General features: G+C 35.1%; 4 protein-coding genes and 1 long non-coding RNA gene across 6 annotated transcripts; 3 read left to right on the top strand and 2 right to left on the bottom strand.

Moving 5' to 3' along the window:
- The first annotated feature begins 192 nt into the window (after nt 1-192).
- LOC111788703 (Protein kinase superfamily protein) lies at nt 193-10,631 on the top strand. Of its 2 annotated transcripts, none has more exons than XM_023669146.2 (16): nt 193-621; nt 729-812; nt 1,521-1,661; nt 1,749-1,819; nt 2,816-2,909; nt 4,801-4,878; nt 6,301-6,367; nt 7,387-7,472; nt 7,733-7,783; nt 7,941-7,988; nt 8,333-8,408; nt 8,545-8,725; nt 9,453-9,590; nt 9,684-9,796; nt 10,006-10,077; nt 10,159-10,631. In XM_023669146.2, the coding sequence occupies exons 1-16, from the start codon at nt 412-414 to the stop codon at nt 10,266-10,268; spliced, it is 1,620 nt and encodes a 539-aa protein (XP_023524914.2). In that variant the 5' UTR covers nt 193-411; the 3' UTR covers nt 10,269-10,631. The 2 variants fall into 2 exon arrangements, with proteins under 2 accessions (XP_023524914.2, XP_086977619.1); XM_087121493.1 differs by having other exon boundaries at nt 194-621; nt 8,333-8,453.
- Nucleotides 10,632-12,791: 2,160 nt separating this feature from the next.
- Nucleotides 12,792-14,147, top strand: LOC111789397 (microtubule-destabilizing protein 60-like). The gene is made up of 6 exons (XM_023670158.2): nt 12,792-12,979; nt 13,053-13,103; nt 13,188-13,289; nt 13,433-13,492; nt 13,572-13,666; nt 13,881-14,147. The coding sequence occupies exons 1-6, from the start codon at nt 12,947-12,949 to the stop codon at nt 14,002-14,004; spliced, it is 465 nt and encodes a 154-aa protein (XP_023525926.1). The 5' UTR covers nt 12,792-12,946; the 3' UTR covers nt 14,005-14,147.
- Nucleotides 14,148-15,173: 1,026 nt separating this feature from the next.
- LOC111787696 (protein OPI10 homolog) lies at nt 15,174-16,260 on the bottom strand. Its single transcript, XM_023667727.2, has 2 exons — nt 15,885-16,260; nt 15,174-15,782 (listed from the first exon to the last, which is right to left on the bottom strand). The coding sequence occupies exons 1-2, from the start codon at nt 15,985-15,987 to the stop codon at nt 15,319-15,321; spliced, it is 567 nt and encodes a 188-aa protein (XP_023523495.2). The 5' UTR covers nt 15,988-16,260; the 3' UTR covers nt 15,174-15,318.
- Nucleotides 16,261-17,355: 1,095 nt separating this feature from the next.
- Nucleotides 17,356-17,998, bottom strand: LOC147793730 (uncharacterized). The gene is made up of 2 exons (XR_015416986.1): nt 17,859-17,998; nt 17,356-17,768 (listed from the first exon to the last, which is right to left on the bottom strand). It is a non-coding gene; the product is annotated as an uncharacterized LOC147793730 (long non-coding RNA).
- LOC111789067 (LEAF RUST 10 DISEASE-RESISTANCE LOCUS RECEPTOR-LIKE PROTEIN KINASE-like 1.4) lies at nt 17,584-21,723 on the top strand. The gene is made up of 5 exons (XM_087120983.1): nt 17,584-18,337; nt 19,078-19,116; nt 19,191-19,514; nt 20,430-21,331; nt 21,421-21,723. The coding sequence occupies exons 1-5, from the start codon at nt 17,584-17,586 to the stop codon at nt 21,445-21,447; spliced, it is 2,046 nt and encodes a 681-aa protein (XP_086977109.1). The 3' UTR covers nt 21,448-21,723.
- The last annotated feature ends 1,266 nt before the right edge of the window (nt 21,724-22,989 follow it).

Raw genomic sequence — 22,989 nt, 5'->3', positions numbered from 1 at the left:
ACATTTATTTATTTATTGTTATTATTATTATTATTATTATTATTATTATTATTGAGGTAGTTTATTTTTCATTTATACAATATAAAATTAAAAAGTTTGTGCAGTTTTTATAGGTGACGTAATAAATGGTCCAAATTAATAATTAGCTAAAATCAATGTACTGGCGTCGGTGTTAAGAAAATTTTAGAATAAAAAAATTCCCCGGGAACTGAAAAAATAAAATAATAATAATAAAAAATTCCCGCGATTATCGTCCTCCACTGCCGGCGGTGGAGGAAGCACAATCCACAGCTCGAATTTGAATTGCACGCCAAAATCCCGCCGATACAGATTCCCTCTGTGTCTCGGCGGCGGCGTCGGCGTCGGCGTCGGCGTCGGCGGTAGCAAGTACGAAGAACTAGTGATCTCCAAATGAGGAGGATTACGGAGATTTTCAGGTTTCGCTCTGTGGCAACTCTGTGTGTTCTAACAACGGGAACTGGACTTGCGTTCCAGACCTCGAACTCTAATTCCAAATTTGTCTCATCATCTTCCGATTCTCGTTCCACTTCTCTCGATTTTGGGGAGAAGATTAGGGCCGCTGTTAACGGCTTCCGTCGTTCCTCTCGCGCGATTTCCACAGTCTGATGTTCTTCTATGCCCCTTTTATTCTCTTTCGCTTTATTGATGTTTTCTTTCTCCTTCAAATCGTTGAACTGTTTCTTAACTTTGGTATTACTGAATGGCAGATTTCTCTGGTAGTTCTTGACTATAAGTACTCTTTGCAAGGGGTGGTAGCGAACTCTGAGGAATACCGTCTTAAATTATCTGAGGTTTGTGTATATTTTCCTTTTGGCTTGTAGTTTTAGCCTTGTGAACTGTTGATTTTGATATTAGAAATTAAACGAAACACACACGCACTCACAATCTCTCACTCCTTGCGGCGCGTAGGGGGTTTTGTGGTCTTCAATCATCGTTCTCTAATGCTTGCTGATGGAAGTTCATGTGCTGTCCATTTCGATCAAATAGGCTTTCTTTGAGTTAGTTTTCTTACTTTCAAAATTTTGTATAATTTCTAGTCGAGTAGGTTCGTTTTAGATGATCCATCTTTCGTTAATGTATGCTGGATTCTGGAAACTTAAACACTTTGTCTTTCAATTTTGGTATGGGTCTTATGAACTGCAGAAGAAATGGTCTTCATTCCCTTCTTTTACCTACTTGATAGGGAAGCCAAGTTTTCCTAATCACCTTTATGATTGATCTTATACAATATGCATAATTTATTTATTTATTTTTTGAGATGGTTTTATGTCAACGAGATCGATTCGAACATTTGATAACTTGAAGGTTTACACTTAAGATGAAATAAATATAATTAATAATTCTTGAAAGTTATTCTCAGGCTTTAAGATTGTTCATCTTATTCTCGGGCTTCATGGAATTTGAGTCTAATTTTGACGAGAAAGATTAACACTATTAACTCAACTCTAATGAAGATGCTATTACTTATTTCTGATTTTCATGAAAATGACCTTGGTTAGGTTCATCGTCGCTCTGCAAATAGAATCTTAAAGCTATGCCAAGTTAACAAAGGGTTTTATGTTAAAGCTGGTCAGTTTGTAGCTTCATTGCGGCAGACACCAAATGAATACTCGTCCATTCTCTCTTCACTGCAAGATCAGGTTTAGTCTTAGTTTCTTGAAAATTTAAATTTGTAGAATGCGGTTCTTTCATTCTTGTTTAATTTTGTATAGTCATTAACACCTCAGGCTGTTCCTTGTCCATTCAAAGATATAAAAGATATTCTAATCTGCAACCTCGGTTCAGATATATCAGCAATGTAAGTTTATAAATATTTAGTGGGACTAGCTACTATGCGCTTTCCACTTGTGTTTAGCACTTTTATTTTAGATATATTTATTTTAAATTTTAATCCCATTTTGATTTCGGAACTTTTAGATTTATTCATATTAGTCCCTAAACTTTTGAAATATTTATTTAGTCCCGAACTTAAAAAAAAAATCCATTTTTGTCATTGACGTTATTATATAGTTAAATTTTGTATCACCCAATGACCACTTTATCTAATCTCCGTGTCTATAATAATTGATGACAAAATAACATCATGGCAATCTTTAGACTCCAGTCATGCTTAAACCTCTTCTAGCCACAGGTAGGATGGTCCAAAAGATTGAAAGACATGCAAAAAATTCATAGAAATTTAAGTCTTACTATTTCTTAACTATTATTCATGGATGTGTATAATGGCATCATAGTAAGCATTTAAGTCTTTTCAGGGGTCTTGTTCTTTGGTTTTTATTATATATTTGAAAGATTATTGAACTCAAGGACGAAGTTGTACAACAAATCCCTTGTCAAGTAAGGTCATTTTTCTATATTTGAAAATAATATTAAGTTCATCAAGTTAGATAAATTATTGAGAGAAGCCATTCTCATACTGAGTTTGATTTCTCATGCCAGTGAAAGCAATTGAAACTGGAATGTCAAGTGAGAATGATCTTACTGCTCTCATGATTTGTGAGTCAGTTATGTAATATTTGTAGGTAACAATCAAAAAGGAAACTGCCAAACTGCAGAAAGAAAAGGAAGTTGGAGCTCTGGTTAAATGAGTAGCATACATGTTAGGTTAGTTTTTAGCTTGTTCTGAATCTTATAGGGTCGGGCTAAAATTGTGTCATTGGTGCACTGGATTACCAGATTATTTTATTTATTTATTTATTTATTTTTCCTGAATTATCTTCGTGAAAAGTTCTGTCCACAGTCTACGGGGTTTGAGATTGTTTTATTCCATAATTTGGGGTTTGTTTAACTTCAGATTTCTTTCACTCGATGAACAACCTATAGCTGCTGCGTCAATTGCTCAGGTGCACCGTGGTATACTGAAAAATAATCAAGAAGTAGCTATCAAGGTTTGTCAATATGGACAGTATCATTTAATTTATTGTCCTGCATGCTGAGGAAACTAGAGGATGATGATTTTGTGTTTGATGACAATTCTTTACGATAGTGGCATCATTTTTGAGCATGTGCTGAAAACACAATGAATAGGGCATCAGGTTCGACCACCTTAATTAATGTGGAGGATGATAGAGATAAGACCAAATTGGAAGATATAAAGGGCCACATGTCTTGACGGATAAAATGAAGATGAGGAGTTCTAATTTTTAGGTCACTGAATTGTGATTATACAGATTGCATTTATTGTTAAAAGACTCATTATACTTGAACTTTTTTTGTTATTATTTGTTATCTTCTATTTTCTTCATTTCATTCTTTCTTCCTACATTTATTATTCTAGCATGTTTATGTTTATCTTACATAGGCTAAATTATGTAAAATACTCCTTAACTTTGTTTCAATAATAAACTTGAGTTCTAAAAAGACTCATGATCCTTAAAGAACGTTAAAAAAGTACTCTTTCCATTAAGTTTTGGATAAGTTTCGTTTCACTAATACCCCTAAACTTAAAATTTTCAAACACCTGACTTTCAAAAAATGTTAAAAAATACTGAAATGGAAAATTTGAAGTTTCATTAATACCCTTGACATTTTAGGCAATTTTTACCCCTTCCTTTCTGACTTATAGATTATTTGAATGTTAATCTTAGTTGTTTAAGATATCTCTCTCTAATTGTTCACCATCTTTTGTTTTATTTTGTTCTTATTCATCTTTCTATTTTATTCACTAAATAAAATTTAGTGATGACATTTGTGATAATTAAGTGAACTAGAACACCATGGTACGATACTCTTGACATTCCTGCACTATATTAAAACTTGACTCGTACACTTGTGGTATTGTATTGAGTTATTTTACTCGACGCCAACTTAAAGCCTTTGCACATTAGTTTCTTTCACTTGGTTGTTTTATTAGTTGTAGCACGCCTTAAAATTTCAAGTTTAATGCTTTGTTAACAATTGTTAAAAGCAAACACAGAGTCACAAATGAACTTCAAACACAATTGTTACTTTTGATGCAATGAAAGACAACAAACCTAGAGATGAAAGTGGTAGGTGGATCATGGAAAAATTATTTTTCATCCCCACATTTGACATCAAATTCAAGCAAGAAATTGATCTCAAAAACCCAAAGGACGATAAATTATCCTTCAACTTTGAAGAATTGAACAAATCCGTACTTGAATCTACCCAATTAGGTTTCTAAATCCATCCTAACAACAATTTAGATTTTGTTTTTCATTTTTCTTTTTTGTCTTAGAGAGAGTTACGGGGAAGGGTTATGGTTATGGATTTTGGGTTTTTGGAGCTTATTTGGTCAAATTGTTACTATTACCTTCCAAATGCTAATAATCTATTCATTCTCATTCATTTTCATGGATGAGGATTCTGTAGAGAGAGGAAGAAGAGGAAACATAGTATTTTTTTAACTTTTTGAATGACCAGGAGTATTATTGAAACGAAATTTTAGCATTTCCATTTATAACTTTACGATTAGGGGTATTTTTTTAACCTTTTTGAAAGGTTGGAAATATTTGTGTACTTGTGAAAGTTTAAGGGTATTATTGAAACAAAAAAGGTGTCTTTGAATTTTCTTTTTGGAAGATTAGGGGTAGTTCTTTTTTAAAGTTTAGGAAAATCCATAGTTTAGGGGTGTTTTTTTCTTTTCAAGCTTAGGATGTAGAGAAATATTGTGCTTCAATTCAATTCACGTATTAAAAACTTGTAGTTGACCTTTTCTAGATTGTTCAAAATATTGGATTTTCATTGTATAGAATAAGAAATTACGTGTAATAAAACCAGATTTCTATGTATTATTATTTTTATTATTTTTGAACATAGGTGCAGTACCCGGGATTGATGCAACACGTGAAAATAGACATAACAGTCATGTCTTTCCTATCGAGAACCATCTCATGGGTGAGAATATTGCTTACCATTTTATTAAGTTTTTATACAATGTATAGCTTTGTGCATCTTGCTTGCCATTTGCAATAAATGTAATTTTGGTTATTTCTTTTCTTTTCTCCTCTTATAAGAATGAAACTTCCAAAATTTTGAGGCAAACTTTGCCAATGTTTCTAACATTTACACATGCTAGATAAGGCCTGTTTGAATTTAAACAACTTTAGAACTTAATAAATCCATATTTTTCCTTCATGGCTCACCTATTGTTAGAATTACATTATCTTTTTCCCAACCTTACCCTTTTTTTGTCTTCCCTGCAATGATTTGGGAACTCTTGATAGCTTTGTGTAAGATTGAGGAACATACAATAATGTTAGAATTGGGGAGTTATTGAGAGAGCAATATGGAAACAGTCTTTGAATAAAATCTCAGAAAAATATGAACATCATAAGCAATTGCGTCTTCTACCCAACTATGTTGCTCCTGTAAAATCCAAAAGAAAAACAAAGATGTGAGTTGTCTTTTGACCATCGTTTCAAAGGTCATTGCTTTTTTCTCTTAGGAAGGGGAGCATACATGTCTTTTTCTGTGTTCTTTGTGTAAAGTCATCATAAACCATATATCCCTCCGAGTACCCAAGTTCTTCATCGGGCAGAAAAGATCTCCAATAGGAGGGATGCATTGTTGAGATTTTCTGGCTTCTGCATAATTCATTATTGTTGTTTCTTATAGCAAACATCCTCATAATTTTCTTTGAAAAGTTCCTAACATGTATACAAAGTCAGCAACTAAATAACTGAATAATATGTATAAGACTATGGGACATACTACAAATTGGTTAGGACATTTAGAGTTGCGATCCTGGTCTCTAAACAAATTTCTCTTGAGATTTGTCATTTGTGGGTGTTATATAGTCTGAAAGAATAGCCTAGCTTAGGGTTATTTTCTTTTTAGTTTTTGATAGAAAACCTATTTTCATAGAGAAAATGATTGAGAGAAACAAATAGGATAACAAATGTGGTCAATGCCACGAAGAATAGAAAGATGCTATCTAGACCCAACGTGGTTTAACAATTGGTTTTTCATTAGGAAGCCATAGAAGGCTTTCCACATATGAGATCTGGCCATAGACGGATCAAATTATTGGCTCATTCCAAGGTGAAGAAATATGAAGAAGAGGTTGACAAATAGTTGATGTGATTATGTTTTTAGCTTTTATATCTGACTTCTTTGACTGATTCTTAATGTAAAAATCATTTTATGCAAGTTCAAGCCAACTAATCAGTCTTTCTAATTTCTACAACTCCATTGGCTCTTTAACTATTGTAATAATTGTCTCATTCTTTAATTTTCATCTCTTCATGCATATCTTTTAAAATTATTTTCTTTAAGAACTGCTTATCCCCTGCCATTGGCTGTTGACTTTTCATACAGCTATTCCCAGACTATAGGTTTCAGTGGCTGGCATCAGAATTTGAAAAGACAATTTTTATGGAGTTGGGTAAGTTTTCAAAACTTCTATGGTTCAATGAGGTTTTTTCATGGTAGTTATATTTAATAATTAGCTTAAATTACAAGTTTGGTCTCCAAACTTCTACGCTTGTTTCTATTTATTCTTTATACTTAAAAACATTTCTAATGAGTCGTTGAATTGTCGAGGGTGGTATCAATGAAGCCATTAACAGTTTTTTAACAAATCATTAGATTTTTAGTTTTATGTCTTATAGGTTCAAATCATTAATTTTATGAGTTTAATACTTATTTGGTATGGTTCTCATATTATTTAGGGATTACATGGTTGATTGATTTTAAGCACGGGTTTAAGCATTTTATGGTGTGAACACTAAACCAATGCAATAAGTGACTGCGACTTATTGAGAAAGAACCTACCTGTAGCATGAAGTTGTTCAACAGGTTTATTTAAAAAGCCAATCTCTGTGGTTTTCCACTCCAAACCGTTCACTTGGTCTGTCAACAGTTAGTCCCCTTCTCACTCACTTATTGACTGGTTTCTCACTTTAGATGATATCTTGGCTAAATTTGGGGATGCTACTCTAGAAGATTGGAATGAACGGCTTTAGACCACTTTCCTTTTCTCCCAACTCTTGAAAAGCAAAAATGGGCCCGACTCCCTTTAAATTTCTATATGCTTGGATGGATCAATATTCTGCTTTAGAGGCTGAATGATTTTTTTTGGTTAATGGTGGCATTCTCCTTTCGATATGTTATGGATAAACTTCAAAGTAGGTTCATGAATTTCCATTTGTAACTAAGAACCATTTTCTATGAATCAAAGACCTATTAGTTTATGGAAGGTTAAATAATCTTGGGATTAAAAATATACGGTCTCTACAAATCTGGAGAATATGCTGAATAATGATGAAACAGACTTGTGAATTAGGCCCCTGTTCAGCAAGTTAGGCTGTAAATGTATACAATTTGTTATCGGAATAGTTTTCAATGGGATATCATGCCAAAACTTCTTGTAAATTAGTGATCAGTATACATTTTGGCGTGCAGATTTCATCCACGAAGCTAGAAATGCTGAGAGGACTGCTGAAAACTTCAAGAACAACAATTTGATCAAGATTCCTCAAGTATATTGGGTATGGAAATTGAGGCTCTTGTTTGTCATGTACAATTTTCTATTTGCCACCTGTATCATATGTTTGACTCCGGAGTGCTTTGGCAACCTACAATATAAACCAATAACTAATAGTAAAAGGATTTATAATCATGATACTGTTATCACAAGTTTGATTCCCAAGTGCCTGGATGGTTTTTTCATTTTTTGTCTTTTGGGCTCTTTGTGATGGGACGGATGTATATACCGCAATGGTAATTTGATTAGCTTAAACATATTTAGGAATTTACCACGAGGCAAGTTCTGACAATGGAGTTCTGTGAAGGACACAAGGTATGACTTTTGGTCTATTGTTTCATGATATGTTATACTAGCTTTCAACTTTTACTTTAGTACCATGTTATTGTTTCTTAGTTAGCTCTTGGGTACATAAATAACTAGCCGCTTTTTTTGTAATTTAAGAGGCTCGACTAAAGTTTGTTAATTTCAGGTTGATGATATTGAATTCATGAAGCAATCGGGCATAGAACCAGCAAAGGTTTGTTTTGCATTTACTTAGTAATAACACAACTAACTTAGTTGTCAAAATCATGTTGATTTGGTAACTTCTCTTTATGGATCCTTTTAAACGGTAACTAAAAACACTTTAGTTCGCTCGCAGTCACTCCAATCATGTAGAGTATGAAAGGTATAGTGGGGTTGAGCGGATAGATGTTTATTTTATGTGCCGTGAGTTGTTCATTCAAGGATAACTGAGATGCGTTGCCAGAACAAAAAAAAATCAAATAAAGGATTTTATTTTTCCAACTTCATTTCTCATCTCAACTCTTTGTTGAAAAATGCTTCTACGCTTAATTTGCCTTCATTTTGGTTATATTGTAGGTTGCCAAAGCACTTGTCGAAATATTTGCTGAGATGATTTTTGTCCATGGTTTCCTGCATGGTGATCCACACCCTGGTAATATATTGGTTTCTCAGGACCATTTAAATGGCTTCACTCTCGGTATGTTTGATGTTTTGATTTGTTGGACTTTAGACGTTGAATCCTTATAGTCTGCCCCATATACAATCCATTTATGAAACAAATAATGCAGTTCTTCTAGATCATGGAATCTACAAACAGTTGGATGAAGAATTTAGACTGAACTATTGTCAGCTCTGGCAGGCCATGATTACACTAGATACCAATAAAATACTTCAATTAGGAGAACGGTTTGGTGTCCCGAAGTACTGTAGATACTTCCCTCTCATTTTCACTGGGAGATCATTTGATAGGTGATTATTACTTTACTTTATTATTGATTGTGAGCACAAACATTTAATTTATATTTGGACGTATGATGCAACTAGCGATTATGCAACTAGTATGTTTTATGGTTAGCTTGAAGGGGTGCATTATGTGAAAATGTGATTAAATAATTGATATAATTCTAACTTTTGACTATGAGCTTGTAATGTTGGACTTCATTCAAGTCCAATTTATTTAAATCTCTGGCATTCATAGGGTTAGCAATGATTTAGAACTAACAGTTGCGTACAGTATAAATTAACGACCAAGATTTATATTGCTCTTGAAGTCAGACCTTTGACTCTTTCTTAACAAGTTACTCAGATTAGACTGAAAAGAGGAGAATGTAAACACAATAAAGTAGAATGGTCGTGAAAAGATCCTGAAGAGTTGATGAACAGCATAGATATATTAAATTGAAATTTCTGTTATATTGCGCCAAAGAATTGTTTTATTGTACTTGAATTCACTTTTCAATGCCAGCGTAGGCTTTGTGCTCATTCTTTTTTTACCACAGCGGATGAATATGAAGTTTAAGGAACTACAAGTTACTGGTGGTCAATGTAAATTTGTAGCCCGTAACTTTGAAAATGCATTACAATTGTGACAGTATCTGTTTTATTGTATGAATCTAGTTTCCAAAAGTTGCAGTTAATGCTATTTACTTGTGAACTATAAAGCTGATTCCTGCGAACTTCATCACTTCATTTATAGTACATCTGCTCTTGGGATGGGAATGTCCAATCAAGAAAAAAAAAATCTTAAGCAGGAACTGAAGTTGTTAAAGATGGAGGACATATCTTCATTCATGGAATCTTTGCCTCCGGACTTTCTCACTGTACTGCGCACAGAGTAAGACAAAAAGTGGAATTTATGCCGAGTAATTTATTGACTTGATGAATCTCTGTCTTCTCTACAATTTTCATATTTTCCACTATGCCGCAGTGGTTTATTGAGGTCCATCACGAGAAAGTTGGGTGTTTCACAACGAGTTAGAATATTAACCTATGCCAAATTTGCATTACGTGGTTCTTCTCCCAAATTGAATCCTGAAACAGGTATGAGCTTTTCATACAAAATTAAGTTTTGAAAATCGTGTTACCTAGGATTAACAGAAGCAGAACAATTGATTATACTGACTTTTCAGTTGCATTGACAAGGATTTATTTTGACCTAGGTGTTGTGTGGATCTATTACTTATATAGTTTGAGTTCCTATTTTTTTGTTCTCTATTGAAATTACTGTTTTCCTTCCCCTGTGCATTTAGATACTATTGTGAAAGTTGCTTACTTCAGACTGAAGACAAACTTAAGCTACCTTTATTTGAGGCTCATTCTTGGTAAGATGGCATCTAATTTATTATTTCAAATGTTTGTATATTTCAAGGAATTGAGAATGACCTTTTGTTCTGTTCTTGTAGCTGGAATTGAGGCGCTATCAAACTTTCAGATGTTCATGCATTATGTGTATTCATTGTGTGGCAAGTTCATTTATGCCACGAAAACTTTGCCGATGCTTTCATTCCTGTAGAGTATTCAAGGTACATGTTCTTGGCTTCTGGAAGAGTATATACGACTCGTTCCTCGACTTAAAGCTTCTAATGGGAAATCATCAGTTTCTGAAAGAATGATTTTCCAAGGTATACATTTTTGTTTGTCTTACCAAAAACAAAACAAATCAAAACAAGATAAAGCATTCAGATAGAAATAGGATAGGACTAAATGTAACCTTCTCAAATACTTTAGGGCCCTTTATTTGTCTTTTTTTTTTTTTTTCTTTTTTGTATGATTGAGTGACTTTTTTGAAGATTCAAAGTTCTAATGTAAAGGTTCAGAAATTTATTGGTTGTATACAGAAGTAAAGATGGTTATTGGTTAAGGCTCATGTTCTTTATATGACTCTCTAAGTCTTAGTTAAGGCGTCTTAGTTAAACCTTCGCATTTTGAAACGTTTTTTTAGTACTCGTACTCGTACTCGTACTCATACCCTAATTTTAGGGTGATTTTTGCATCCTTCTATGGAAAAAAAGAACATGCATGTCCCTTTTGGCTTTTGGGATGAGATGGATTGCACGTCCACCATTGATCGTGTTCTTTTTGGTGACTAATCACTTGGGCTTTCATTACAAAACTTAAAAATGAAGTTTTCTTTGGGGTTTTGAAATGAGGAGTTTGTTCATTTTTTCCAATCAAACACCAAACGAATTCAACGACCTCTCGCTTACCTTCAATAATGCAATTCCTCCAAACCCCTCTTCTTTTTATCTCTCTATAATGAAATATATTCATAGTTCTTCCATATCGACCTTGTTTTCAATTCCCGAGTCGTTAAGTTTACTGTTCTCGTCGTGTTCATGTTTGTGTTTGTATTATTATTATCACTATTATTTAGGTGTTTTTCTAATTAATCTTTTCTGAAAATAAGAAGGAAAAAAAGAAAAGAAAAGAAAAGGATTTGGTGGATAACGGGATTAAGAAGAAATAATTGAGAGTGGTTGTTAACAACCTTGAATTGTTTTTGTATTGTATGGTCCTTTCATTCATTTTGATTGCATTATTATTATTATTATTATTACTATTTTTTTTTTTTTTTTTTTTGGTGTTTGTAAGCGGTGGCTTTCGATAGTGACAATACGGTGCTTTCGCTTAACAACCTGAGATAGATGTTTGCATTCTTAGAAATCGATCCAATCGTATATTTTGTTATCCCTTAACTTTAAAAAAGTTTTAGTAACGTTATTATTTAAGCTATAGTTTTATGTAATCACGACCGTTAATTATATTATGATATGATCGGTTTATCGATAATTGTTTAGAAGAACGTGAATGACGTGACAAAATAGAGTGACGTAGTTTATTAAAAGGATGTGTATTCTTAAAGAAGGTAGATGTTTTGCATTTTTTTATGGATAGAGTTATACAAGTTTGATATTATTTGTTTTTCAAAGGAAAATTTATGAGGATGTCTCAAAATATCGAGATTTTGGTATTCCTTATTTCATTTAATTTAAATTTTTATTTTGAACTTTTTTTTATGCTTCGACATGAACATTTTAAAAACTCGTGGTTCGAGAGACTCTCATATGCTTAAAAAATCATAAAAGAGCAAATATGAAAAACCATCTTATGAGAATCTTGAATTTTCACGACTACCCCTCAAAGAAACGATGTATTTATGTAAAAAGAGAGTATGTTTACATGTTTTTTTTATAACACACCTCGACCGTATTAAATAAATAAAAATAAGCTATTATTTACCTAATAAATATATCATATCATTAAAATATTCTTTTAAATACAACAATATTATTTGAGTTTCTGAATTGAAAATGTATTTTTGTCCCTTAAGTTAGGTTTCCGTAGATAACATCATCATAACAGTAGATGGACTTAACTAAAACATTACAAATCAAAACTCTCGTAAAATTGTCATTCATATTCATCATCCTACATCTACCTTGATCATCGAAATTACTTTGACGAACACAACCATAAACAGATAAATACAGGTAAATATTTTGAACACTTTATTTCTCTCGCTCCCTACAACTTTCTTAGTCGAGAATATATGTTTTAACAAGTTAAGCTATAACCGGCTCGACTCTCTTTAAAGGTGATTAGTCATCGATTATACTCGAATTATTATAGAGAATATTAAAAACAAAAGGAACCTTTTTTTTCAGCCGACCATGCCCAAAAAAGCAGCAATGATTACACATTTTACTTATGTCCTATTTCTTTACAAAGCAAAGGATTTTCACTATAAAGAAAACTATTCATCAGCCAACTTCTTCACAAGAAAAGAACATGTTCATATGACGTAACATATCAACCCTTAAATTTACTAAAACAAAGTAGAATTCACACCATTTTTTGTCAATATTATGGGGTTTGGTGATAAGAATGTTTAAGCAGCCCAACACAAAGAACCATTGATATCACTAAAATTTGAGCTTGCCTTTGATTCAATGAGCAAAAAAATGTGCATAAAGGAGAGTGAAATTTGATCAGAAAGTTTGGTGCAAGAGAGCATGCAAGTTCTTTGACATGTTGGTGATGTAGCAACAGCAATGAGCATTGATATCACTCGCACATATTGCTTACCAACCAACCTCCCATCTTCCCCACAGTTTCACTATAAATTTTGCACTTCATTGCTTCCATTTTAGCTCCATCACCCTTTGACCCTCTTCTTCATATCATTCACTCATGGACAAATCTCCACCAAAATCTTTCATCAAGGTTTCCCTCTCTTGCTTCATTCTTCTTCTTTCTTTGTTCTTTGCTTTGAACTTTCTTTTCTTCTTGTTCTTAGGCTAAAGATGGCGTTAGAGACCGAGTTTCGGACAAGACGGAGAGAGTTCGGGTAAGTTTTTCGAGATGGAAGTTGAATCTTCTTTGTGGAATGGAAGGAAGTGGTGAGGTTTGTTTTGTTTGCTTGTTCTTTTAGACTCCTCAAAAGGTTGTTGTGAAAGATAACACTAAGAAGCCTCAAGATTTCAAGTTGCATACGCAAGAAAGAGCGGTGAAACGGGCGATGTTTAATTACTCGGTGAGTTGAGAATATAAGCAGATATACTTTAACTTATAAACAGAGCGGTGATTTAACATCATATAAGAATAGGAGAATTTCGTGTTCAATTGATACTCACTTGTCGAGTCTCGTCTCGTCTCGTGCTAATCTCGTAATCGTAGATAGCAACGAAGTTATACGTGACCGAGCTACAGAAGAAAGTGGAAGAAAAGTTGCACAAGGTAAACATCAACTTACCAATCTTTTGTATAATACAAAAGTTTGGAATAAAATAGTGAAACAACAAAATGTGTGGAACAGATGATAGAAGAGGAAGAGGTTCGGTTGATGAGAAAGGAGATGATTCCAAGAGCTCAGCTCATGCCCTACTTTGATAGACCCTACTTTCCACAAAGGTAGAGCACAAAAAGTTAATATAAAAAAAAAACGCTTTAACGGGTACTTCTCGTTCAAGATTTATGATGTTCGTACTTAAAAATACGTAAAAAGTACTTATAGAGTGCTTTGAATGAAGTTCGTATAGCTAAAATACATTAACTTTAAAAGTTGACCTTAAAAGGAACACCTACGATTCACTCTCAAACGATGTCGTGGTTGTATCACATGCAGATCAAACCGACCTTTGACGATCCCGAGAGAGCCGAGTTTCTTGATGAACAAGGAGCAATGGAGCTGCAACGGTGACAGTGAAGTTTACAGCTTTCAGAGACAAGCTTTGAAACCAATCAAATAAACTATATCATTTGTAAAACCATGTGTTTATAATTGTGTTTGTATAATTTAGTCGTAGACAAAGGGGAGAGTGATGTTTTTGATGTAGAGAGAAGCATTTTCGCTTCATGACTTGTTCTTTCAAAATCGTCCAAATAAAATGAAACTATCCATCTTTAAAACGATAATCAGTGTCTTCTACGCTCGAGTTAGCTACACTCTGCTTATAACAAAAATACAAGTAACGAATGTCAAACGTGGAGGCTTTTTGATTTCTTCATAAATAAAATGGTAATCATTTCCGGGTTAGCCTTTTTCTTTTTTGGTAGATGGTCTATATCTGTTTTCTTCTTAGGGGAACTTTTGTGTGTAAATATATTGCCTTTTTGGTTTTTTAGCCTTTTCCTTTTCTTTTAGATAATCCTCCACATTTGCAAAAGCAATTATCCATCAATTCTCCAACCATCCACCACACTGATACTCATAAACGGAGTCGGGTTGAGTTTAAAAAGTTCATCGATCCGAATTCGATGGGATCAGATTTCGAAGTTTGTTTAACCCAAATTGATTTTAGAACATTATATAAATGAACCCGACTTACCATTTTTTTATAAGTATATCGTATGATACTATATGGCTGATATACTATGCATCGTTCTGATGTAAAGTATATTATTATTATACAAGGACTAATTCATAGTTTTGGTTTGGAGACTTCATGTATATACATTAAAAGTTAATAATATGTCTTAATCATACCACAAAAACATCACGATGAATAACAAGATTATACCATCCGTGTTCGAATTTATGAATATTTCATTGTATTTTTCAATTCTAAAATATTAGTATTAAAATTTTAAGTTACATTTAGCTACATGAGTGGAGTATATATACTTAATTTGTATCTAGAGTCAGTATGGATGCAAAGTTCCAGGAAGAACACAAAATAACTTCAACCTGAAACCTTACTGTTCAGTTGTTCCATCCAATCAAAGCCCACACTGACCTTTTTGCTGCATTTTCTGCAGGGAAGGGCTCTGCCATGGCGGTGAGAGGCAGGAGCTCGACCAAGCGATCATGGAGCCAAATGCTGAAAACCCCACAAATTTAAACCTATAATGAATTACAGTGAACAAGTTTCAAACTGCTTGACCCCCATTTTCGTTCATGTCAAATTAAGATACACTATCAGAAGAACAGTGATTCATAGATTAGAAGCAACATTCAAGCTTTTCCATCCATAACAAGCACAGAATCTAATGAACATTCATACATTACAACCTTCTGAAACTCATCATCCCCACAAACAAAAATTCGGGGATTAAATGGAGCCTTACAACACGAAGCCTTTCAAGTACTCAGGATCGCGCTTAGCTTTCTCCTGAAACTTCTTGAACCATCTGTCCAAGATATCCATTGGCACAACCAACTTCGAACCATCAACACCGCAGAAAGATTGCATGAAATTGAACAGATTCTCACCAACTTTTAGGGCTAGACGCTCGATTCTTTTTCCGGCTGTGACATCAAGCGATTGCAGGGAAGCCAAATCCTCGACGGAGACTCCAATTTTAGCCGAGATAGGAGCCGAATCGGCCGCTATGAGTTGCATTTGACCACCAGGCTCCGGCCATGGAAGAGATAGCACCGCCGAGGGCCTGGCTAGGGTTACGGCACCGCAGAAGAGAAACTGAGATCCAGGGGACTGAATATACACAGCTAGGGCTTTATCGGGTGGAAGAGTGAAATTATTCAACAAGAATATGCACATTTCACGAATCTGATCATACGCTTCACCTAATAAGATGATTATGGATTCGGATCAGGATTTCGAAATGAAAATCGAAACAGAGCAATCTAAGAGAACAGAAATGGAACACAATACGTTAGAGAACATACCGACAAATGTATTCATGTCAAGAACCCAATGCAAAGTGTCGATTTGAGAGAAGGCTGAAATGTCCATCGGAAAGCTTCGATTGGGAAAGACGACTCCGAACATCTTCGATTTCTCTAGCGGTGTTGTTGAGGGATGAAATTGATGGAAATTCGGGAAGTGAGATGCTCCGATGGAGCGGTCGGCTGGATATGAAACGGCATAGATCGGTTAGGGTGGCGCATTCCAGAAGAATCTAGAAGGGATTCAGAGGTTGGGTCCAATGGCCTCCATGGAACTGGTGGTGGACTCTCATTTCTTCTGTATGTTTCAAGAGTTTTCTTAAAGGTACTGTTTTTAGGGCATTTTTGCACAGATGGCCCAATTGTGCCTATTGTCTATTGTAACGCACACTTCTTAGTGCATAATTTTGAGGTGAAATGTTATATCGCACTCCTGAGCAGCGATTCTAAACGCAACTCGAGCTTTTCTTGCTTTCGTTTGACATTTCTCTTGTTAGTCTTCCAAAATTGACCATAACAATGAGCTGAAGAGACAAAAGAACACACGAATTGGAACAGACCAAAGTGAAATAAGAGTTGAGCCACCCGATCAGAAGAGGAAAAAGAAATTTCAGTCAAAAGCTCGTACTCATGATCCCGCGATGAATCAACAAATAATCTTATGACCCCACGACCCCACCTTCTAGTCCAGTAGTCATAATCCCACAGATGAATCAACAAAAATCTTAACTATGAGACGTATAAACAAAAATGAAGTAAAGTCAAAGCTCAACATTTTTCTCTCCAATGCTAAAACCCAAACAAGGAATAAATTATTGGTAACCTAAGGAGCATTGTGCACAATGCGATATTTAATAATCATTAGGAGAAGAAAATTTTCCAAAAAAATGACTAACATTCATTAAAAAATGATTCAATTTCATTTAAATATGAGTAAAATCTTAGACGAGTTGCTTGATATATAATTATCTAAACACGTTGATAATTAAAGTCCTATCAAATTATTAGCTACATGGTGTGGCGGTAACAGCTCAACCCAAGCCTACCACACAATCTACCCTCCTTGAGGGCCCAACATCCTCGCTGGCAACAGCGGACCGTTACGTATTATCGTCAGTCTTACAATTTTAAAATAAGCCTGATAGGGAGAGTAGCCTCACAGTTTTAAAACAAGTATGGTAGGGAGAGGTTGTCACACCATGGATTGTTTGTTCCTTATAACCTTTATAAAAATGTTTTTTTTCCTTATAACCTTTACCAACTATGTTTTATTCTCCTCTCCAAACTAACCGATGTAGGATTTCACAATGGTCTTGGAGGCAAATACTTGTGGTCTTAGAGGCAATTACTTGTCTCTGTGTGTGCGAGAGTTGTACTACTTGATGAGAAGGCGTTATGGTAACTAATTTCAAATGATCGGTAGGTCCTTGCTTTCTGATATGGGACTATATACATATATGTGTACATATGATTAAATTTTAATATTCCTCTAAATATGATTAAATTTCACATTTTCCACATAACATAACCAATCAAAAATTCAATTTCTTAATTGATTGAGTGTATTTTTTCCCCCAAATTTTGTACCAAGTCAACTTTAGAGAGTCCAATACCTCCTCCTCCCTCCATCTACAATGTAACAAAACAACAAACTCTCCGATCAAATTCAGACTTCCCTTCTCCTCTTCTCTGTTCTTCAATGGATCATTCCCCAATTCCCTCCTTCCTTCTGCTCTTTTCCTTTTCCCTTCTCTTCCTCGTCTTTGGGAATCCATTTGATTCCTGCAGCAATCGCTTCAACTGCGGCAATATCACCGACGTCGCCTTCCCGTTCTGGGGCGACCAAAGGCCGGCAGACTGCGGCCATCCGGCGCTGAAATTGACCTGCGAAGGAGGAAATACGACGATCGTAATAAAGGAGATCAAATACCAGATTCTAAAATTCAGCAGCGTAAACGATTCCCTAAGGCTCACCATCGCCAGAGACGATTACATGGACGATCTCTGCCCTAACAAATTCATCAACACCACAATCGATTACAATCTCTTCGATACGAATCCTAATTATCGAAACATTACCTTGCTCTATTGCTCCACCTCTCCAGTTGCCGGACAATTTACCTGTCCTGATTATGAATTCGGCCTCATTCAGTTGAATCCCGTCGCTTCTAGTCTCTGTAATGTGAGCGTAATCGTGCCGGTTTCCTTGGATTCTTTCCCGCAGGTGAGCGATTTGGTGAACTCTTCTGAGATATTGAAGGCCATTAAAGAGGGATTTGAGGTGAGATTGAAGAAGGATAGCGGCGGATGTGGAATTTGTGAAGAGTCCAACGGCGTTTGCGGTTACGATTCGAGTTTGAATCAGACGACTTGCTATTGTCGCCACGGTGCTTATAATGATAACGGAGCTTGTCAGAGTACGCCGGCCGGTGGAAGTCCGTCGTCTTCTCCAGGTACGCAGCCCTAATTCGAATCCTTTGACTGGATCTTCCTCAACCGGATTTTGCTCTGTCTGACCTTTTCGCCTTCAACTTCCCAATAAATACTCCGCCGGCCAGAAAATTATAAAAAAAAAAAAAAAAAAAAAAAAAAAAGGGATTTATAATAAAATAAAATAAAATAAAACAAAACGTATATTCATTTTAATTAATTTTTGTTTTTTTAGAATATTAGCTTAATTTATCTTTTTTTAGGTTTACTAAAATTTTAAATTAATTACTTTTTTTATTTAATAAAAAAATATCATCCCATTTTATGGAAATTAAATATTCTATAGGAATTTCCTAAATATATCTAATTATTGTAAATTAGTAATATTTTTACTAATACTTTATAATAATTAAATATATATTAATATAGAGCTAGGGAGGTATCAACAAATATAAGCAAAATATTTCATCTTATAAAATTATTTCATTTTTGTTAAATTAAAAAATATATAATATTAAGAATTACTATTATATTATAAACACATTTATTAAATTACGTTTTATCTTCTTCTTGTAACAACTCAAATCCACCGTCGGTAAATATTGTTCGTTTTGACCGGTTACGCATCTCTGTTAGTGAGATGTTTCTACACTTTTATAAAAAATTATAAAAAATGTTTTGTTACCGTTTCGAACAATCTTTATTATGTTTTTCAGACACTTATATAAGTTTGAACTAACTAAGTTCGGATGTTGTGCCATAGGTGGGAGTGATGACTCTAACAACACATCCCTGATTATAGGTATGAATTGCTTGTTACACATGTGTGTGTGTACATGAACTTGAAGATGAACTGATGTTAGTTTTCATGTCCAGGCCTTTCTGTTGGAGGGGCAGCTGTATTAGGCTTGTGCTTGGGATGCTGTGTCTTCAGCATTAAACGACGAAAGAAAACACATGTCCTGAAGAAGTTGAAAACCCAAGATCTTCCTTCGCCTCCTTCAAGCGCAGGCACTCTGGCTCCCTCCACGTTTCGTTCTAATACTACTCTGTCTTATCCTTATGCTAGATCTGATCATGGGAATGGGAGCTCCTACTTTGGAGCTCAGCTCTTCACCTATGCCGAACTTGAGGAAGCTACTCATAATTTTGACCCTTCTAGGGAGCTTGGAGATGGAGGCTATGGCACTGTTTACTCTGGTGAGGACATGTTTGTATTGTTTATGCTCTTAACAGCTTTAGTTTGAATGATTCATTGTTATTGTAACGTCCCAAGTCCACGTTAGCCGATATTGTTTTCTTTGGGGTTTCTTTTTCGAACTTCCTTTAAGGTTTTTGAAACGTGTCTGCTAGGGAGAGTTTTCCACACTCTTATAAACGATGTTTTGTTTTCCTCTCTAACCAACGTGGGATCTCACAATCCACTCCCCTTCAGGGCCCAGCATCCTCGCTGGCACTCGTTTCATTCTTCAATCGATGTGGGACCCCCCAATTCACCCCCTTTGGGGCCAGCGTCCTTGCTGGTACACCGCTCGTGTCCACCCCTTTAGGGCTTAGCCTCCTCATTGACACATTGTTTGGTGTCTAGCTCTGATACTATTTGTAACGACCCAAGTCAACCGTTAGCAGATATTGTTTTCTTTGGGCTTCCCCTTTCGGGCTTCTCTCATGATTTTTAAAATGCTTCTATTCGGGAGAGGTTTTCAAGGATGTTTCGTTCTTCTTCCCAACCGACGCGGGATCTCACAATCAATCCCCTTCATGCCCCAACGTCCTCCCTGGCACTCATTCCATTCTCCAATCGATGTGAGACCCCCCAATTCATCTCCTTTCAGGGCCCAGCGTCCTTACTAGCACACTTTCTTGTGTCCACCCCCTTTCGGGCTTAGCCTCCTCGCTGACATATTGCCCAGTGTCTGGCTCTGATACTATTTCTACCGACTCAAGCTCACTGCTAGCATATATTGTCCTCTTTAGGCTTTCCTCAAGATTTTTAAAGCGCGTCGGCTAGGGAGAGGTTTCCACACCCTTATAAAGGATGTTTCGTTCTCCTCCCCAACCGATGTGAGATCTCACGGTTACGTTACTTAATATATTTGTTTGATTGTTTATCAGGAACACTCAAGGATGGACGGATCGTTGCGGTGAAGTGCCTATACGAAAACAATAGTAAACGAGTCGAGCAGTTCATGAATGAAATCGAGATTCTATCACAATTGCAACACCCGAACCTCGTGAAGCTATACGGATGCACGTCAAGACATAGTCAGGAACTTATCCTAGTCTATGAATACATTCCTAATGGAACAGTAGCAGACCATCTACATGGAAAACGAGCAAATTCAGGTCTGATAAGTTGGTCAGTTCGGCTGAAGATTGCTATAGAGACTGCCAATGCACTAGCTTACCTCCACCGCAAAGACATCATTCATCGCGACGTCAAAACCAACAACATTCTCCTAGACAACAACTTCAAAGTAAAAGTGGCGGATTTCGGCCTCTCACGGTTATTCCCCCTTCATGTCACTCATGTTTCAACTGCTCCACAAGGAACACCCGGCTACGTTGATCCTGAGTATTACCAATGCTACCAAGTTACCGACAAGAGCGACGTGTATAGCTTCGGAGTCGTTTTGATCGAGCTTATATCGTCGTTGCAAGCAGTCGACACCAACAGGAACAGAAATGATATCAATTTGGCGAACATGGGCATAGATAGAATCAAAAAACATGCTTTACATGATTTGGTAGATCCAGAGCTTGGGTTTGAGAGGGATTATGCAGTAAGGTGTATGATAACATCAGTGGCAGAGTTGGCGGTGCAATGTCTTCAACAATCACGGGATGTGCGGCCTTCCATGGACGAAGTACTGGAAGTTCTAAGAGAGATAGAACATGAAGAACTGGCTGCTCGCAAAGCAGAGGTGTTGGATATAGGGGGGTCTGATAACGTGCGGCTTTTAAGGAATGCATCATCTCTGCTTTCGCCAGATTCTGGAGCAGTAACAGATAAATGGGTTACCACATTTTTCTCTTGATTCTTTGCTTTACTCTTTGTTTTTGGCTTAGAATTGTCTCTAAGAGCTCCTTTTATTTTGATGAACAGATGAAGGGTTTGAACAGAACAGCTTAATATCACCAGAAAACAGCCATTTTTGGCTTACTTTTTGTAACTATTCAAGAGAAAGAAGCTGAAGGACAGATTGCAGATGCTGAAAAAGGGTGTTTCTGATGGAAATTAGCTCGTTTTCGTATACCTGTAAATGATTTGATAGTTTTCTTGCACATAGATTCAGATCTTCCCATCACTCATGATAGAAAATAACAGAGAATCATCCATATCGTTCATTAGTGTACTGAGCTTTTTCTCTGTAAATTTTGGTGTTAATAAAAGATATACTTTCTTATACTGAGTTTGAGTTTGTGTTCTGTCTATGAATTTATAAGTCTAATTTTCAAATACATATGTGTATATACGGTCGGGGTAGAGACGAGAACAAGAAATATAATCTTTATTCTTCGCTTCCTCGTCATTTTTCCGCTTAAGCGGAGATTCTTAGAACCTATGAAAGTTCATTGTGAAATTTCACATTGGTTGGAAAGGAAAACAAAACTTCTCCCTAACGCTTTTTAAGACTGTGAGGTTGATAGATACGAACCAACCAAAACGGACAATATCTGCTAGTGGTGAGTTTGGACGGTTACAAATGGTATAAGAGCAAAAAATCGGGAGGTGTGCTAGTGAAAATGCTAGGCTCACAAAGAGGTAGATTATGAAATCCCACATCAGTTCGAGCCAAAAATTGGGAGGTGCCCACAAGGAGGTAGATTAAGAAATCCCACATAGGTTGGAGCCAAAAATCGAGAGGTGTGCCAGCGAGAAGGTAGGCCTACAATGAGGTAGATTGTGAAATCTCACATTGTGGAGAAAAAGATCGAGAGGTGTGCGAGCAAGAAGCTAGGCCCACAAGAGAGGAGAAACAAACATTTCTTGTGTAGAAACCTCTCCCTACATTTTAAAACCTTAAAAACTTAACATACTTAACCAACTCATTTAAATTTAAATTTAGTAATTGAATAAAATTATTTTACTGAACAAATTCATTAAATTGGATTTTTTTTTGTTCTTAAACTTCAAATTTTTTATCTACTAAATCCATAAAATTTTAAATTTAAATTTGTTAATAATTGATTAAAAAAAATTAATAATTTATAAGAACCTTTTAAATAACTTAATTTTTTAAAGGATATTCTGATTTAAATAAATAAAGGATTTAAATAAAAATGTTATTCATTTATAAAAGTCAAAAAGTCAAATACCTACAAATTGTCTGTAAATTTACCACTACGATTAATTAATATGCATAATAAATATTAAAAATAATATAACATAGTAATTCGAATAATTACTTTTTAACATAAATATATATTTTTATGAATATATGAAAATTTTAACAAATATTTAAATATGAATATGGACAAAAATGTTGTTAAAATATCAATGACTAGAAATATTTATTATTCACATTAATGATAAAGTCGATGTCAAGTCTATATACATACATAACATTTAAATAAAAAATGTAATATGATATCATAAATATATTTTTATTTAATGAAAAATAATAAATTACGATAGTCAACATCAATTATCCTAAAAATAATAATGGAAATG

The sequence above is a fragment of the Cucurbita pepo genome, chromosome 2 (genome assembly GCF_057944985.1).
Source record: "Cucurbita pepo subsp. pepo isolate OVF chromosome 2, ASM5794498v1, whole genome shotgun sequence".
In the NCBI taxonomy this organism is placed as follows: Eukaryota; Viridiplantae; Streptophyta; class Magnoliopsida; order Cucurbitales; family Cucurbitaceae; genus Cucurbita; species Cucurbita pepo.
Note: the sequence above shows the minus strand (reverse complement) of the source record. Positions and strands in the feature narration are given on the sequence as shown.

Coding starts and splice junctions, on each gene's coding strand:
- LOC111789067 (XM_087120983.1), top strand. CDS start 17,584: ATGGATCATTCCCCAATTCCCTCCTTCCTTCTGCTCTTTTCCTTTTCC. Junction 18,338..19,077: donor AAGTCCGTCGTCTTCTCCAG/GTACGCAGCCCT, acceptor GTTGTGCCATAG/GTGGGAGTGATGACTCTAAC. Junction 19,515..20,429: donor CTATGGCACTGTTTACTCTG/GTGAGGACATGT, acceptor ATTGTTTATCAG/GAACACTCAAGGATGGACGG.
- LOC111788703 (XM_087121493.1), top strand. CDS start 412: ATGAGGAGGATTACGGAGATTTTCAGGTTTCGCTCTGTGGCAACTCTG. Junction 7,784..7,940: donor AGTTCTGTGAAGGACACAAG/GTATGACTTTTG, acceptor TGTTAATTTCAG/GTTGATGATATTGAATTCAT. Junction 8,454..8,544: donor TTTAAATGGCTTCACTCTCG/GTATGTTTGATG, acceptor CAAATAATGCAG/TTCTTCTAGATCATGGAATC.
- LOC111789397 (XM_023670158.2), top strand. CDS start 12,947: ATGGACAAATCTCCACCAAAATCTTTCATCAAG. Junction 12,980..13,052: donor CACCAAAATCTTTCATCAAG/GTTTCCCTCTCT, acceptor TCTTGTTCTTAG/GCTAAAGATGGCGTTAGAGA. Junction 13,493..13,571: donor TGGAAGAAAAGTTGCACAAG/GTAAACATCAAC, acceptor TGTGTGGAACAG/ATGATAGAAGAGGAAGAGGT.
- LOC111787696 (XM_023667727.2), bottom strand. CDS start 15,987: ATGTTCGGAGTCGTCTTTCCCAATCGAAGCTTTCCGATGGACATTTCA. Junction 15,783..15,884: donor TGACATGAATACATTTGTCG/GTATGTTCTCTA, acceptor TCATCTTATTAG/GTGAAGCGTATGATCAGATT.